Source organism: Varanus komodoensis, unplaced genomic scaffold (assembly GCF_004798865.1).
Source record: "Varanus komodoensis strain SLA01 unplaced genomic scaffold, ASM479886v1 scaffold80, whole genome shotgun sequence".
Lineage (NCBI taxonomy): Eukaryota > Metazoa > Chordata > Lepidosauria > Squamata > Varanidae > Varanus > Varanus komodoensis.
In genome coordinates, this window is record NW_025336482.1 from 141,801 (window position 1) to 159,628 (window position 17,828).

The 17,828-nt window shown below is 52.5% G+C and overlaps 2 protein-coding genes across 2 annotated transcripts in view; both read left to right on the forward strand.

The window, feature by feature from the left end:
- The window catches only part of WDR18 (WD repeat domain 18), a 32,951-nt gene extending 27,624 nt beyond the window's left edge, over window positions 1-5,327 (forward strand). Inside the window, exons 9-10 of the mRNA XM_044455892.1 lie at window positions 2,324-2,392; window positions 3,846-5,327. Of these exons, the coding sequence (XP_044311827.1) occupies window positions 2,324-2,392; window positions 3,846-3,977 (201 nt within the window). The 3' untranslated portion in view covers window positions 3,978-5,327. The remainder of the gene's footprint in view (window positions 1-2,323; window positions 2,393-3,845) is intronic.
- GRIN3B (glutamate ionotropic receptor NMDA type subunit 3B) overlaps window positions 4,736-17,828 on the forward strand; it is a 64,199-nt gene continuing 51,106 nt past the window's right edge. Inside the window, exon 1 of the mRNA XM_044455893.1 lies at window positions 4,736-4,795. Within this exon, the coding sequence (XP_044311828.1) occupies window positions 4,736-4,795 (60 nt within the window). The remainder of the gene's footprint in view (window positions 4,796-17,828) is intronic.

Genomic DNA, 17,828 nt, shown 5'->3' on the forward strand with positions numbered 1-17,828 from the left:
GGAAAGAGGGCTGCGTCGGACCAGTCTGAGGCCGCTTCGGCTCCCGAATCGCACGCTTTCGCCCAGCACAATGGTCAAATCGTGCTTAACCCCCCCCCCCCCCCCCCCAAACCAGGGGCCCCCCCCCCCCCCCCAGGAATGTGTCCGGCCCCTTCTGAAAGCCACCCTTGCACCTTGCGGGAAGTGAACTCCGTTGTTTAGCTCAGTGCTGTGTGAACGCTTCCCCGTGTCCTGTCCTGAATCTCCCAAGGATTCATTTTCCACCCAGATGTTACTCTGTGCATGTTCAGAAGCCGTGTATACCCGTGCATCAGATGCAGTTGCGTCCATCCCCTGCGTATCTGGTGTCCCAGAACCACTTTCTCTAAGCAGTCTCCTGTAAACGTCTCAAAGAAACCTGTGTTGTTGGCAAGAGTAGAAATACCCCAAAGAAATAAAATTCCCCGTCTTGCTATGTGATGATGCGGGCAACGTTGCATCTATATGCAGCCTTTTTCCCTCTGGCGAGGAACCCAGATCTCCCCCACGCCACTTTTATCCTCACAACAACAACCCTGTGAGGTGGGCCAGGCCGAGTGAGGGAGTGGCCCAAAGTTGCCCAGTGGAGACTGGAACGCGCCTCTCCCAGGCCCCCAGCCGAGCACTCCCACCCCAGCCCCGCTCCCGGATGGGCTCTTTCGACTGCTCCAGCAGAGTACTTAAGATGGGGAAGAGGGTTGCAGGGCTAACTGCCTTTTCGAACGCCCCTCCCCTGAGTCTCCCGCAGAGCCGGGCTTTGCAAAAGCGAATTTCTGGTAACCTTCGCAGAAAGCACTGTGCCCTGCTGCCTGCAGAGATTGCAGCCAGCCGGCGCCGATCCCCCCCCTCCCCCCCCCGTGTCTCGCTTGTCCCAGAGACAATAACAGTCCTTGAGGAGGGCGGGGTGAACGCAGGAGGGGATAGAGACAGGATAGAGATCTCTGCCTTGCCTTATCGGCAGCCCTGTCTGCTCCTGAATCGGAACAGCTGCACTCTGCCTGCCTGGCGCTCCTGGTGACGAGCCGCCACGGAGGGAGCCCCTGTCGCCATGCGCGAAGGCAGCGGGCGAGGTGGCACGTTCTGGGCCGTGTGTCTGCGTGGAGGCGGCAGATGGGCTCGGCACTTCCCTGTCGGAGTGGATCCGCCCCTGCCGCAAACTGCAGCAGAGGGGCTGGAGCAGAACCCCCCCTGGTCCCCCTGCATAAGCGGCCATCTGGGGGGGCGATGCAGCAGGATCGAGAGCCTGGGGGGGGGGCAGTGTGGGGAAAAACCCCGGTAAACTGGGAGATAATGCCCTGTGTTGGCTGGCAGCTGCTGTTCTCAGTGGTGATCCCCCACAGGCAGCAGCCCCCCCTCCAAAGGACCGGCTGGTGCCAACCTGAACCTCTTAAGCACTCCCTTTACTTGAACCTGAACACACAATAAGGGGGTGGTTTTTTTTTAATGAGTTCTGGGATTTGTTGGTTGTTTGGGACTATTTTTGCCTGTAAAGATGCGCTTGTGTTTGCACGTGTAATATAATTTGTTTTAAAATCACATTTTTATGCCATTTTAAACTTTCCAGAGAGCTTTGGATACTGGGTGGTATAAAAACAGGAGTGAAAATTAAAAGGGGGCAGCGAAGCACCCCAGCCCTGCTTTCTCCAGCCTGCTGCCCCCAAGACGCCCTCAGCTCCCATCATCCCCGGCCAGCATGGCCAGGCCTTCAGCATCCTGCGAGGGTACTCGGTTGGAGAATGGCTGCCAGGGCTTAAAGATGAGCTGCGCTGCCCTTGCTTTTGGAAAAGACCCCCCGGCAGCCTCAGGAGCAGGCTGGTGTGACCCTGAGAGGCCGGGCATGACCTCTCCGTGGGCCTTAGCCCACCAGTGGAAGACCCCGAACCTTAACCCCCCCGCCCCGTGTGTGTGGTGGGGAAGACAAGGAATCAGTAGCATTTTGGCCGTGCTCAAGTTGCTGAAAAGATGAGCGCTGGCGTGGGTGGCAGGGAGCTTTTCCTTCCAAGCGCCCAGTCTCTCATCCACCCCCTCAAACCCGTTATCATCCCAATGCGCATTTTCTCTTGTGATTTCTGAAAGGGCAGCCCAAAGCTGTCAGATTCGCTGGATTATCTGTTCAGAGATGATGATGAGCCGTTAGTCTCCTTCCCGCTGTTGTCGGTGTCGGGAGGTGCCTGTGCCCACGGCTGTGCCAGAGAAGAACTCGACTGCTCAGCAGAGGCGAGAGTCTCACGGCTTGCCTCGGGCCCGCTGCAGCCGGATCCGCTCGGCCTCGCTCTTGACCGTTGCTTTGTTCGATCTTCCACAGGGGTCTGGCGAAAGCTACCTGGAGAAGGCAGAACGCATGTATGCACAGATGTGTTCTACAAAAGAGAAGGTGAGGCACCTTGTCCCTCGTGGAGGGCACTACAAGTGGGGAGAGTTCTTTCCACACGCCTGCGGGGTTTCACTTTTCCTGTCGCTGCTCGTTGCCCTTTTCTTTGAACCAAGGACCAGGCATTTCTGCAGGCCGCTTCCTATCCAGCAGAGTGGAGCTTTGATATTGCAATCCTGCCTGGCTTTTTGGACCCTTGTGGGTCTCTGAAGTAACCGGAGGAAACAAGTGAGCAATACCGAAACACACTTCTAAGCAATGTAGGCCAAAACAGAAGTCTCTGATTAAACGGAGTCATCTGAAAGGGGCATTTCCTGCCTGTCCTGGGAGAGGACATGAGGGGCAGGCTGGCGAGTGAGACCGCCAGATGATCACGAACATGGGCAACCTCATACGGACGCTGGTAGCCCCTTCTGTTCCCACAGGGCCAGCTACTTGCCTGGCTGGCTTGGGCAAGAAGGACCTATACACAGGCAAGTGAGCCGGCTGGTGGAAGGGCTGAATTTTGCTTTATCATAGAATCCTAGAATAGTAGGGTTGGAAGGGGCCATGAAGTCCAACTCCCCACTGTTGCAGGACACCAGGGCACACCCTCCCACTCAGGGGGCTGCCCAGTTTCTTTCTGGATGCCTCCAGTGTGGGAGGGCCCCCACCTCTCCAGGCAGCTGCTTCCACTGTCCTGTCGCTCTGACCATGAGGAAGCTTTTCCTGATGTCCGGCCTGAGTCTGGCTTGCGGCAGCTGGACTTGGTTATTCCACGTCATACATTCTGTTATCAGTTAGAAGAAACCTTGACCTTCCTCTCTGTGATAGCCTTTGAAGGACTTCTAGAGGGATGTCATGACCCCTGTCGGTCTTCTCTTCTCAAGGCTGAACAGGAAGGGCAAGTGCCAAGTTCTCTCAGTCTCTCCTCATGGGGCTTTCTTAGAATCACAGAATAGTGGAGTTGGAAGGGGCCAGGAAGGCCATCAAGTCCAACCCCTGCTGTTGCAGGACACCAAGTCACACCATCCCACTCAGGTGGCTGCCCAGTTTCTCCTTAATGTCCCCAGTGTGGGAGAGCCCCCCACCTCTCCAGGCAGCTGGCCCCACTGCCGTATCGCTCTCACTGGGATTCGGTGTGACCTTTGGGAGAAGGAGGACTTGTTCCTCTGCTGGCAGGAGAGGGTTAGAGCAAACTGTTCTTCTCCAACCTGACCATGGTGGCTGGGGGTGATGGGACTTGTATTCCTAAGACAGCTGCAGGGCAGCAAGCTTGGAAAGGCAGGTGTGAACTCGCTCCTCGGCCCTTAAGCGTAGTCAAGTGAGTGCCCTTTTAGGGTAGTTAAAACAAAAGCACAGGCTCTCCCCTGGTGGGTGTTAGTGGGGGTGGCCCACTGCCAGCCCCCTTTCTCCCGATGCTGCTGCTGCTGCTGCCCCTCTGGATCCCGCGTCTTGTTGACACTTCCTTCCACAGAACATGATGGGTGATCAGGAGCAGCTGAAAATCCAGGTGGCTGAACTGGAGGAGGAGGTCAGCACCCTGCGGAAGATCAACAAAAGCCTCTTTGACTTCTCTAACCGCATCATCACCAAGCCCGGAAAGTAGGACACTTTCCGACGCCTGCATGGCCCAGCCCCTTCCGCTGGGCCAGAGGTGGCACGCTCACCTGCTGCGGACGTGCCGTTCCGAACTCTTTTTGGACAAAGCTGTGGTTGGCCACAGAGGTGCCCTTTCGCATATGTTCGCGGCGGCAGCTCTCTGGATCGAAAGCTGACTATGCTGTGGTGACAGAGCGAGAAGGGGAGAGAAAGATGACCCCCCCCTCCTTCTCTCATGCCCTCCCCACTTGTTCTGTTGCTGCTCAGACAAACCAACAGGCCTCACTTGCCATGGAAGAGGGCAAGCACCGGGTTGCTGCTTCCAGAATCCCTCTGTGGGGTGGAGGGTAACTCTGGGCTCAGACGCATTACAGGGTCCCAGACGCCAGATCTTCCTCTTACGGTTGTCAGCATCGGGGAGTCTGCCTGCCCTGTTTCCCAGCATGGCAAGGAGGGGCTTCTACATCCCCCCTCCTTGTCTGGGTGAGGGAAGAATCCTCTGCAGAGTCATGCTCCGTGTTACGCAGAATTTGGGGCAGTCCTCTTCAGCTGCAGGTGAGGGAGCGAGGACGTCACACTGTACATCTTTCTTCACCCGAAAAGGAAAAACGGAAGAAGACCTCCCTGCTCATGGCAAACCAGCATCTCAGGGAGGGCACCTGGTTAAGCAGCTCATCCTGAGGTGCTAGGCTTCTGCCTGCGGGAGAGCGATTGGGCATGTATCATGCAATCAGAGTGAGAAACAGCCCCCTTGGTGTCGCCTCCATGCAGGTGGCCACTGCCTGGTTAATCACCAACGCATCCGAGCAGACCTTGTACGTTCCAGTAACCCAAAGCAGGGCTGCCAGTTGGGTTGCCATGTGGTTACAGATCTCATTGCTTAAGCCATGGGTGCTTAAGCAATGGCCCGCGGGCTGGATCCGGCCCGCCAGGGAGGTTTTGGACATGTTGCCCATGCGCGGCAAGGCAGGAGCTTGCTCGTGCGGAGACTCGCTCGAAGAGAAGGATCTTGCGAGCAAGCCTCCGCTTCGCAGTGCATGTATCCAGCGGCAAGGAGATCATTTTGGACTCGCTGGGATAAAAGGATCTCCTTGTGAGCAAGCCGGTGCCTCACTGTGTGTGCACGCGCGGACGACCCACCCCGGCCCGTGCCCCCTGCCCACACCGCCTTGGCCCACGCCCATCGCCAGCACCTTCCACTGCCTCCTGTTAAAAAAAGTTCGAGGACCCCTGGCTTAAGCCGTGCTGCTTTTGCAGTGAACAAATTTCTGTCTTTCATGCAGTTTCTTTTGACGACTTTCGTCTGATTCTTTTTGGTACTGTGTATTTGTTTAGAAAAACAAAAATGGCTTCCTGGCTCATGCGTCATATGTTCCTCGGTTTAAAAGTAGCAGATGACAGGCGCCCTTACGGTGTGTGGATTTCTTGGCTGGGACAGTGTTGAAAACAGGGTGCCACACATTTATTTATTTATTTATTTATTTAGAAAATTTCTATGCCGCCCCATTCGCCGAAGCCTCGGGGCAGCTCACAAAGATATCAATTAAAATATAATACAATAAAATATAAAACAAGTTAACAATATAAAATAAGTCGCGCTGGCCGAAGAATAAAATAAATAGTATTAACAGTTAAAATGACATTTGAATAAAAAGGTCTTCGCCTGGCGCCGAAAAACAAATGACGGCGGCGCCAGGCGGACCTCTCTGGGGAGCGCATTCCATAGATTGGACGCCACCGCAGAGAAGGCCCTCCACATTAGGTGAAACATGGTGCTGACCCGCCAAGGCTTCCTTTAATTTTGGAACCTCCACAGTCAGGAGTAGTCTGCCTCTGAATAATAGACTCTCTGTGAGCCCACTCATGGCAGAAAGTGAAGAGGAACTAAAGAGCCTCTTGATGCAGGTGAAGGAGGAGAGTGCAAAAGTTGGCCTGAAACTAAGATCATGGCATCTGGTCCTCTCACTTCCTGGCAAATAGATGGGGAAGAAATGGAGGGAGTGACAGATTTTATTTTCCTGGGCTCCAAGATCACCGCAGACGGGGACTGCAGCCAAGAAATTAAAAGATGGTTGCTCCTGGGGAGGAAAGCATTGGCAAATCTAGACAGCATACGAAAAAGAGAAATTACCCTGCCAACAAAAGTGCTTACAGTCAAGGCTATGGTTTTCCCAGTTGCAATGTATGGCTGTGAGAGTTGGACCATAAGGAAGGCTGAGCATCAAAGGATTGAGGCCCTTGAATTATGGTGCTGGAGGAGACGCCTGCGAATCCCTTGGACTGCAAGGAGATCAAACCGGTCAGTGCTAGAGGAGATCAACCCTGACTGCTCTTTAGAAGGCCAGATCCTGAAGATGAAACTCAAATACTTTGGCCACCTAATGAGAAGCAAGGACTCCCTGGAGAAGAGCCTGATGCTGGGGGTGATGGAAGGGCAAAGGAGAAGGGGGTGGCAGAGGATGAGGTGGCTGGATGGGGTCACTGAGGCAGTCGGCGTGAGATTAGGGGATGGTGCAGAACAGGAGAGCCTGGAGGAATGTTGCCCATGGGTTGCAGTGGGTCAGACACAACTGTGCAACTAACAACCATCTTGCAGTGGCCATGGCTGGTGTTTCCATACCCCTTGGAGGCATTTGATGGGCTACACTAGCAAGGAGACCTGCGCTGGGCGCAGGGGCAGGGGCAAAAGTGCCGGCATCTTTTAGGCTTCCAACTCTCCCTGCTAGTAAACACAGCCTTCACAGAGACTCCCCCCCCCCCCAACCACCACAGAATGGGGAAGAAAACTGCAGAACAGCAATTGGGGCAGGAAAAGGGAGTGTGCGTCAGAGGAAGGTGAACGTTGCCTCCCCTGATTTTCCTCACCTGGAGCCAGGCACTTCTTGGCACGCTTGCAAAGCATTGCCTCCCCTATCGTTATCTTCGTGAATTTCTCAGGGACATCCAATCCTGCATGTTATCTGTGAATTTCTCAGGGACGTCTGGCCAAGCAGGTCACTTGCTGGAAAATGTGCTGCAGAATCAGATGATATGCTGGGGCCTTTTTGGAGCCTGCAGACAGGCAGGCTGTAACTCTTTGAGGTTTGGGCTTACAAGAGCTGCCCAGGGTCAGTTCTGAGGGCCTAAATCTGACCCTCTGGCTTTGCAGCAGCCCTTCCCAAGTCACCCTGCCGGCTGGGAATGATGGGTGTTGCAGTTGGTCTGCAGGCAGTCAGGCTAGGAGAGGATCCAGTGTTCCCCTACACAAGTCTACCCTGGGCAGAGATACCTAGCTTGCAGCGCTGTGGGAAGAAATCCACCCTCCCCCATGTGGGGGGAACTCCAGCCCTCCCCGTCATGTGCCCTGCTTCATCTTGAAATCTCTGCTCAAGATGAGGGTTGATTTCAAGGCCCCTCTGGACCTGGCCGCACTGTCCTTGCTTGCCTCTTCCATGCCTCTGGCAGGCGGTGGGGCAGGAAAAAGGATCCCCCCTCCCATAGCCAGCTCAACCCTCACCAGCTGCCTTGCTTCAAGTGTGGCCTATTTTGCTATTTTCTGGTCCCACACGCATGCACGCACGCTTCTAACACGGGTGCAACACATGGCCCAAACCCATCTGGAAACCCACCCTGCTCCCGCTGCAGCCCCATTGGACCCTGCGGCACCCTCATGTCACTCCGGCTTTTTGTTCCCATAAAGCCTCTCGGCCTGGCTGTGTCAGGTCTGGTCCTCATCAAGCAGGGAATGTCAAAAGCCAACTGACCAAGCCAGGCTGTTCATCCGCATGAGCCAGGATGGTCCGCTCCAGCCTTCACCACCACCCCTCCAGATGTGGTTGGACTACAGCTCCCATTAGCTTTCTCCTAGCTGGCTGGGGGTGGGGGGTTTACTCCAAACATCTGGAGGGGACCAGCCTGGGGAAGGCCCATCTGCTCCTGATGGCAAGTTCTTGGGCAGAGAAAGAGCTTTTCCACCACCTGCTCCCTGGTTTTAATTGGAGGCATCGGGAATTTGAACTCGGGACCTTCTGTCCACCTAGCAGGTGCTCTGTGAGCTATGCTTCCCTAAACCAGTCTCGAGGCCTGTTCTTTCTCCCACAAGCCCTTTGCCTGAGCAGAGGCACCCCGGTCAATGCAAAGGTCTGATTGGTCCCTTTTATTCTGGGCTGTGTGCTTTTAACTCTTCTTCCTGGCTTGACCTAGCAATCCTCTTGTGTCTTGGTGGCCCTCTAATGGAGAGAAGTGCAGTTTCTCCAGCTTTCTTTCCCACGGCTTTCCATGCCCACCTCTAGCAGAACATTCATGCAAAACCAAACCTGTGTGTAGAACTTTATGAAAGCTGCTGGCTTAGGGGACCTGGGGACGCAAGTCCATGCCTCTGGCAAGGAGTGCTGGTGGTCTTTGAGGAGGGGAAAAGGCCAAAAGGACCGTTGACGAAGCAGGAAAAGCATTCTCCAAGTGAGCCAACCTGTGGCTTGCTCGATTTGTCCCTCCGGGCAGCCGAGTAGATTGGAGTGGTGGGGAAGGGTTGAAAGGGGGAGAAGGGGGGACTGAGAGAGAGACCACAGCACAAGGAGGTGAGAACATGGCAGAAAGAGCAAAGAAACCGGGGCTGACAGAGCCCTGCTGGTAAGACCACCATGCCAAGCGTTCCCCCCCCCCCCACCCCAGCAGCCCATCTGTCCAAACTCACAGCCTGAAGAAGATCCATTTGATTTGGGTGCCGTCGATAACCTTGAGTGTCCAGGCTGTGGATGCCTGCGTGCTCAGATAACGCTTCCAGTCCTTCCTCCTCTGCTGGCATTCCCACCTTGAAGCTGGTGCGTGCAGGGAGCAGCCCGGGTTTACTTCTGAATTGCACCCCTCTCCCTTCTGCTCCCGACGTCACACATCAAGAGCTTTGAACAGGCCCTTGAGCCAGACGGGCATCTTTGGCTTCCCCCGGAGCCTCTGGGTTGAGCAATGGGAAGGGCCAAGCTCAGTGCCGTCTAACGCATGGGCCTGGTGGGCACTTGCCCATGGGCCCCATACTAATCTGTATGTTAACCCTTGGGAAATGGGAAAACTTGCAAAATTAACAGCAGTTGTGGTCATAGGGGCCCCCAGTACGCTGCTTTGCCCGGGGCCCTGGCCAACCTCCTCCCAGCATGAAGGAGGCTGTGCTGGGCTTCTCTCACTCGGTTGCCACAGAGCCAAGCCCTGCATGGCACGACCCCATCCAGCTCGCTGCTCCGAGGCATCCAGTGGTCCTGCTCTTGCAATCCAGGGCAGTGCCAGGGGCAGTAGGTACTTTTCGGGGCCAACAGCTCTTTCTGGGATGCCCCTTCCGAGCAGCCAAGCAGCGGTCCAGATTAGGAGATTTTTCTGGGCAGTTGTGCAGATTGGGCCCAGATGTTAGCAAGGGAGGCAGGTAGCTTGTACATCACCCAAAGAGCCTTTTTGGATCATTTGGTGTCTTTTTAAAGAAAAATGTAATCAATAAACAAACAGTGTCATGGAGAGCAGGGACCCTATGGCTTGGTTTACGTCAGGAGCTTCTACTACTAATGGCTAGAATGAATTGCCAGGAGTTGCAGGGAAAATTGAATGCCCTTGAACCCCGGCATTTCCGTTGGTGAGATCACCCAGGCCCCCTGCAGTGACTTACGGCTGATGCTACCGTATAGTGGTCGCCACCGCCAACTACAAGCTTCCAGAACATACACAGAGTGTTTTATAGATTCTGAGTCACATGGGCCCAGCAGCTGGGCAGCTGATGCCGAAATAAGGCGAACAGATTCAGAAGAAGGGGAGAGGGCTGCAGGAGGGCTCAACAGAATGGCATTTGATTGCAGGATGTTAACACACCGACCACTGAGGCACAGGGGCTGTGCTGGGCCTTGGCATGCGGATGAGGGTGACTGCGATGCTGTTAACCTGGGGCATCATCGGTTCTTACTGATCAGCAAAAATAGCCCTGGTAGCTTCTTCCGGAAGCCATCAGGTCCCACTTCTTAAAGTAACAGCAAATGCCAAACAGTAATCCTGCTTGGAATCTCTTTTTGGGTGCTTCCTGAGAAAGGGGTGCAGGCATTGTTTAACACAAAGATGCACAAGCAACCCTTTTCTGCCAGGATTCATCTGAATTTTCCCAACAGTTGTGTGCCTATCACAGCCATGGGCTGCAGGTTGTTGATTCACGGCATTGCTATCCCAAGATTTGGCTTTCAAAAGGAACTGGGTGCATGGAAAGATGGAAGCTGTCTTTTGGCCCGAGGCCCGAGGCCCGCTTGAGCAAAAAAGGTTGTTGCTGCCCCTGGCTTCCCAGGAAGTGCCCGGCTGGCCCATGTGGGAAAGGAGACTGGAACTGAAGTGTGTGAGGGACTTCAGCTCATTGGCCTGGCCCCAAACCACTTCCCTAAGCCCCATCACCTGGGGAGCCGTTTTGAATCACAGATAGCACAGAGGAGCTTTGTATGCCCCCCTTCCAGTGAGAAGAGAGTCCTTATGTTATCACAGGTTGGAGACAGAAACATAGAAACAGAGCCAGTCAGAAGGGGCCTCCTGGGCCATCTAGTCTGACCCCCGGCTCCAGCCGGCTCCGCTCACGACATGCCCACCATGTGGACCTCCAGCCTATCCTTGAACACCTGCACTGATGGGGCCTCCACCACCTAACACAGGGATTCCCTCTGAGGAACTTTCTTGCACCCTTGACCAAAATGGACCTTTGGGGCTCTGATCCAACAGGGCTTGTAAAGTTTGTGGGATTCGAGGTGCCAATTACGGTGGCAACGTGTCTTTGAAGCCCCCAGCTCCCAGGTGGGCATTTCTCTGTTTTTCCACTTGGGCTGCCTCAGTTAGGCACTTCTTCAGATGTCTTGCACTGTATCATTCCCCATTCCAGGGAACGATGGGAAGTGTAGTCCCATGAATCTGGAGGGGACGTGGTTCGGAAAGGGTGATGAATCCCGGGGGGGTGGCGGCTCCCTCCACTGTATTTCACAATCAGCCTGACTGAGGTCATTACAAGGAACTGGGCGGGGGGGGGGGGGTGTCAGGGGGGCTCCAATGCTGCAGTTTTCAGCCCCTGCTGAAAGCATTTGTATTTCCAATTTTCCTTGGAGGACCAAATTCAGTTTTTATTGGGATCCTGTTTTAACATTCTGTTCTGTGCTTCCTGACTTTTGATCTTTTTATGGCGTGCCGTTTTTTGAAACAGTTCTACATCCCTTTGCTGAGACAAACTGTTCAAACGGGTGATCTTTTTGCTCCTGCCAGCCAGATCATCCAATCTTCATTCTAACGCTTTTAAATTATTGGATTGCTGTTTGTGGGGGAAAATCCATGGCCCATCAGCTGAACTGACAGTTCTGAAGAGCAGGAGCTCACAGCAGCAAACCCCTCCTCCATGCAGTGGGGCGGGGGGGGGGGTCCAAAAATGCAGACAGCTGTGTCAATCCATGTCAACAAACCCATTCAAGCCACATTCAGCTAAACCAAGAGCAGATCCGAAGGGAATGGGCTGCTGGACTCTCCACTCCAGAAAATTAGCATTACAACAAGGAGTACCTGAGTATGCGGGGCAGGTACAGAGAGGTGAAGAAAGGGTGGCAGAGACAGAGAAAAAAGCAGGTGGCAAAGAGAGGCAGAGGGCGAGAAGGAGGCGGCAGGGCAAAAGGGGAAGGGGAAGGGCTGCAGAGGCAAAGAAAGAGGTGGCAGAGAGGAGGAAAAAGGGGATGTCTTGGCCAGGGTTTTGCTTTGGGTCTGCTCTCCATGGCCCTCGCCCCCACCCCTGACTTTCTCCATGGATCTTCCAGCAGACAGAGCCGCAAAGCACAGTCCTGCCCTGTGCAGGCAGCAGGACGTGGTCTTCCTCCCCACCGCTCCAGCAGCCCCTGTCCTCTCCTTTCCTGGGCCGTGGTACTCCATCCATCTCATTTGCATCATCAGGACACAAAACAAGGAGGTGCAGCAACCCACTCACGGTCAGAATAGTTTGCCCTGACAAGTATCGCTTCTGCCAGACAGAAGACAATTCCCTGCACCCACTGCCCCCTTCTTAGGCTGCAAATAGGGTCACCCCGGACTTCCAGCAAGGTCCCAGGTTGGTACCTTTTGTAGGGAGCCAAGAGAAGAAGGAAAGGGGAGGCCAGGTCAGAGGGGTGTTCTATCTCTCGCACCCGGCTGCATCGATCTCCTTAATTAACTGCCAGCACTGGGCAGATAAACTATCCATCCTGGGAATTTGCCTAATAGCTTTACTTGGCTTTGTTGCTAATCTTTTTTTTTTTTTTTAAGAAAAATCACTCAGTGCTTCTGCAGCAACCTAATGCCTCCATCTTTCTCTTTTTCCACTGCTCAGCCAGAATTGAGTTGTCAAGGCTTTTGGCCACAGGCTCCGAAAGAATCCTCGAGTTGGAGGAGAACTCAGTGGTCATCTAGTCAAACCCCACGGTTGCACTAACCCAGACATCTGCCTGGAAGCCCCTAACAAAGGAAAGCCATCACATCCCTAAAGATTTCCTGTTGCTGGACAACACATTTTTTTTTGCTCAACAATTGCACATATGTTCAGGATCATCCCAAACTCCACATTTTAAAAAGATATGGAAAACTAAGTTTCTAGTCCATAAGGCTGTGAAAATAACCTTTAAAATAACTGCAGAGCAATGTCCCTCTCCATGTCTACTTCAAAAAATATTTATGGCAGGACAAAGTATTTTTGAATCTACAAAAAACATATATACCCTATCAGAGTGCAGACAATACAATGAACCCTTGAGTGTGGTTTAACATTGAAATATGTGTTATGTTGTCTGAACCCAGCCAAGACAACTTTCCATGGTGAATGACCCAGAGTTCACAACCCAACCTCAACCCATGGGTGTTCTTTATGGGCCATTCACAGTTAACCAATCTTGGCTGGCTGGGTTCAGACAACACGGTAACCACCAATTCCACCTCAACCCACACTGTGCCCTCGATTGTGGGTTGCTCCACTGTTCTTTTTGACAAACTGCAGTGGCAACAGAGGTGGGACTGGGTTCTTTCCAGCCTTTGAAATCAAAGCTGCATCCTAAACATGTGAGCCAAATTTCATCCCAGTATGTCAAGGTTTGAGGAAGAAGCTTGAGTTAGCTAAGCATACAAAGACTGCACATCACACATGAAAAGAAGCAATTCCTCACCTGGGAAGAGGGCTGAAGTTTGCCAGGCCCTGAACATGAATCCCCACATAGCCACTTGCCCACCTGCTGAAGGGCCACACCTGTCCGTCAGCAGAAGTATCCGCTGGGGGAGCATCCACACGCGGGCTGCCTTGCTGTGCCCTCTCAGCTCTGCTCCAGCCCGGGTGATCAGCTGCAGACCCGAGGAAAAGAATCGCCCCATTCAGCACCGTTGATGAATTCTGTGAGCTGCCCCATTAGAAGGAAGGACATTTATCTCGTTGTGTTGGCATCTCATTAATCTGAGAAGCACTTGCCGATCCTAAAGACAACGGGGCAAGAGAATGAATGGTTCAATTGGAGGGGCTGAGGAACCGAGGAACATGTTTCCAGAGTGACCTGGAGTATGGTCTGCAGGGGCTTTGGGCATCCAGCCTCTGGAAGCTAAGCAGGACTGGAGCCGGCTGAGCTTGGAGGGGAGACCCCAGCGAACTGCATGTCCCACCATGTAAATAAATATAAGCAAACAAATAAACATACATGGTGCGGGAGCCCCTTTCCTCACGTGAGTTGAACATCTGGGGCTTTGGAGTCTGGGGGAACAAGAGAGAGCATGGCACAGACCTGTAAAACGAGGCATTGTGTGACCACAACATATAAAGCAGGCCAGGGGGACGTCATGACAGGTGTGTCACACTGGGACTCGGGAGATCTGGGTTCGAATCCCCACTTGACCATGAAGCTCTCTAGGTGACATTGCGCCAGTCGGACTCCCAGCCTTTCCTACCTCACAGGGATGTTGTAAGGCTAAATAGGGGAAAGGGGAAGGATGACAGGCGCTCCCCGAGGTTCCTCACAAGACTGGGGGAAAGGTGGAACATAAAAGGGACAACGCGCTCAGACCCTTTTCTCCCACTCGCATCATGCCAGGGCCTGTGGATACGCAACACAATGGAAAGCTCTATGAGTGAAAAGGAGAGGAGAAAATTATTCCAAAAAAGGGGGGTCCAATCCAGTCCTCAGCGTTCCTTGCCCAGAGTTTCAACTGCCAATCATTTGGTGGTTCTGTGGTTCCCCCCATTCGAAAACCGTGAAATCCCTTTCTTCTTACTGCTAGGAAGAGCTTGAAGACAAGAATATACTCTGTGCACTGTTCTGAAAGCATTTGTGCTAACACAGCAGTATAGAAATGCTTAAATAAATAGGATGGTTCTCTTGGAGTGGGGGGGCAAACACTTCTGCTCTGGACTTTCTACTATCAGGACAGAGCCCCAAGAAAGTCTCCACATTGAAATTCAGCCTGAGGGTTCCTGCAGCAATCTCCGTGGGGCATTTCTGGGTTGCAGTCCAAACTTGAAAGGGGGTACCCATGATGCTGAACACAGTTTGGAGACAAAAAGGGGAAGATTGCATAGAAGGCTGTGGAAAGGGGGGTGATGCATTTGTGGAGGTGGAGGAGTGTTCTTTGAGCAATGTTTTGGAGCAAAGATGACCCAATAGAACCTCCATGGTACAAGGCAGTCTATGCCACTGGATCCCAGCTGCCCAGAAATGCTGGCAGGAGAGTGCTGTGTGAAATAGCTGAATGTTGTAGGGTGCTGTGGGATTCCTCTTTTCTCCTTACAAGATAGAGATCGGGGTAGTGAGATACGAAACACACATTGTTTTGAATTTTGTAAGGCGCTAAGATTTGCAACTCTTGATGCAGTTGTCAACCCACATCGTGGCTACGATTCAATAGGAAGACAAATTCTGCAGTTCCTGATCGTTCTGGATAAATTGAAGCCCGACAGCTCCTGAAGAGAAGTTTCATCAAGCCACCAAAGTCAGCCCCAAGATGTGGGAAATGAATTCTTTCTCTCTCCCCTTGACTTCCCTGCTCCGCATTTCGTTTAAGCAAGAACAAAGGTGCTGTCAAAGACTGCAGCCCAGCAAGATGATTTGGAAACTCAGAAGTTCAGGAAAGCAGAGAGAGAGAAGAAGGAGATCAGGGACAAGGGGAACCCAAACAATCACCTTTGGAGAAACCACAACTCTCGCCTGTTGTGGCACCACAATTTTCACTTTGGTGCCATCCCGGATCCCGTTTTTCCAGCTGTGCAAAAAGCAGCTTCTGTCATTCTGGTGGTGGTGTTTTCCCAGCCATCCGTACACCACTGTGCGTTCACTCACTGTGCCTCTTTTTCTCCATCTCTCTAGCAGATTTAATGTTGGGTTCTTGCTAGGAAAGCAAGAAATGCTTCCAAACCCAGGGAGAGCCAGTCTTAAGTCACACTGAGTGGCTTGCCTAGGTTGTGGGAGTGTGAAAACTGGATGCACAAAGAAGTCCTGTAAGAATTCACTGTCCCTCTTATTTTACTTAAATCTCTAGCCCTTAAGGAAGTGAAGGAAGGGTAGACAATTTCCCCCTGTTCCTTTTCTTTGTTGTTCTAGAAATCAGCTCTGTGCAGCATTTTATTCCTTATTTACAGTTTTTCCATATCTTTTATTTTCTTCAGTTTATGTCTGTGTGTATTTTTCCTTCTCTAGGTGGAAGATCACAGTTGGTAGGAGAGCAAAAGTGGAAGAAAATAGCTCTGAAGAGATTTTAAATTACTCTGTTGTTAGTCTGTCTACAGAACAATCTAGAAGTGAATGTTAGTTCAGATTCCACACTAACCCTGTCCATGTAGAACAGCACGTTTGCACCTCTGTTCTTTTGATGTCATTTTTGCAGTGTGATATCAACACAGATAAACATCAGTAACACAGATGGCAAGAAAAGACGCAAATTCAAGGCCCTGGAATCCATATCCAGATGACACAATCCAAGGATGCACACTGCTGTCACAAGAACAATATCCAAACTGATACCCAAAACTGGAAAATGTACATATTTGCCTTGCCTTTCTTTTCCTTCAGTTGATATGCATATTTTCTTTTTTCTTTTTTTTCTTTTTTTCCTACTTCACAGTGCAAAATATAGGGTATTCCAGCTACTGCTGAGGACAGAGGCTGAAAAGTTGAGCTGTAAATATATATTTAAAGTGCTGTATTGGTCATCTAAATCTTTCTCTCCATCTCTATCACAGAAGCAATTGTAAACTGTTGAAGCTGCTTACATAACTGGAGTATCACCGGAGAAAGACCCACTCCGGGAAGGATCGGTCGAAGTATTGCCTGGAGAAGAGATGTTTAAGGGGAGGCAGGAGAACAGTTTTCCAAAATCAGAATGGCTGACACGTAGAAGATGGAGCAGAAATGTTCCCCGGTGCTGCAGAAGGCAGTGGGTGGAAATTGCAGGGAAGGAAATATGTGCTCAGCGTTAGCACACATGACTTCACAAGTAAGAGCCGGTCGGTGGTGGAACCGCTACCTCTGGAGGTGATGGCTGTCCTTGCTTGCTCAGCAGGAGGTGCCTGGGCCTCCATCCGTTTGCAATTTCATCTTGCCTTGCAGGACCACTACTGAGCAGAGCCTTGGCTACCCGACCTCCACCTCTAAAATTCTACAATCCTATGAATTCAATGTGGACAAGCGCAAGGTCTTGCACTTGGGGCACAGGAATGGGTGCCATAAGTACAGGTTGGGGGACAAGTGGCTGGAGAGCAGTTCTTGTGAAAGGGACCTCAGGGTGCTGGTTGACTGCAGGCTGAACTTGAGTCAGCAGTGGGATGCGGTGGCCAAGAGGGCAAACACCACCCTTGGTTGCATAGCCAGAAGCGTGGCTTCTAGATTGAGAGGGGTGTTACTGCAACTCTACATGACTCTGGTGCGCCCGCAACTGGAGTATTGTGCTCAGTTCTGGGCCCCTCATTACAGGAAGGATATAGCCAGGTTGGAGTCAGTGCAGTGAAGGGCCACAAGGTTGGTGGCCGGTTTGCAGGGGAAGCCGTATGAGGCGAGACTGAGGGAACTGGGCCTCTTCAGCCTGGAGGAGAGGAGACTCAGAGGGGATCCGTTGGCGACAAACAGGTGTGTGAGGGGGTGTCACACGGAGGTGGGGAGAGACCTGTTCTCCCCTGCAGAGGAAGGCAGGATGCGCTCCAACGAAGCCAAGCTCAGGGAACCAGGGTTCAATTTGGATGCCAGGAAGCGCTTCCTGACAGTCAGGACCCCGAGGGTGTGGAATGGGCTTCCCCGGGAGGTGGTTGAGGCCCCATCGGTGCGGGTGTCCAAGGACAGGCTGGACGTCCACATGGTGGGCATGTCGTGAGTGGAGCCTGCTGAAGCCGGGGGTCAGACTAGATGGCCCGGGAGACCCCTTCTGGCTCGCTCTGCTTCTATGTTTCTAAACCCCCTGCTTGCTATTTAGAGCTAGACTTCTCCTGATGAAGGAGGTTCTATTGGTCTATGCTGGCTCAGCCTTCTGCAGACCTAGTCCTTATCCATCCTCCCCACCTCTTCTAGCAATGAGGCCAAACAAAGAACCCTGCAAAGATCCATCTCGACTCGCATCTGCTTTCGCCACAGCCGACCAGGTGTTTATGGGAGAAGCACCCTGCTGGACCCAACCAAAGACTTCACATCTTGGATTGTTTTCCCAGTGGTCAGCCAGAAGTTTGTGGACGGCACATGGGCAGGGCAGGGCAGGGAGGGGGCTGTTTCTCCCCAGCAGCCCAGCAGAAAAGTCCCAGTTCTTCAGGATGGATTAGGAGGGCCCATTACTCCCCCCAGCTAACAAGCACTGATAGATGTCTTCCTTCTGCATTAACATACCAGATATTAAACCTGTATTCTTATTTTTTGAG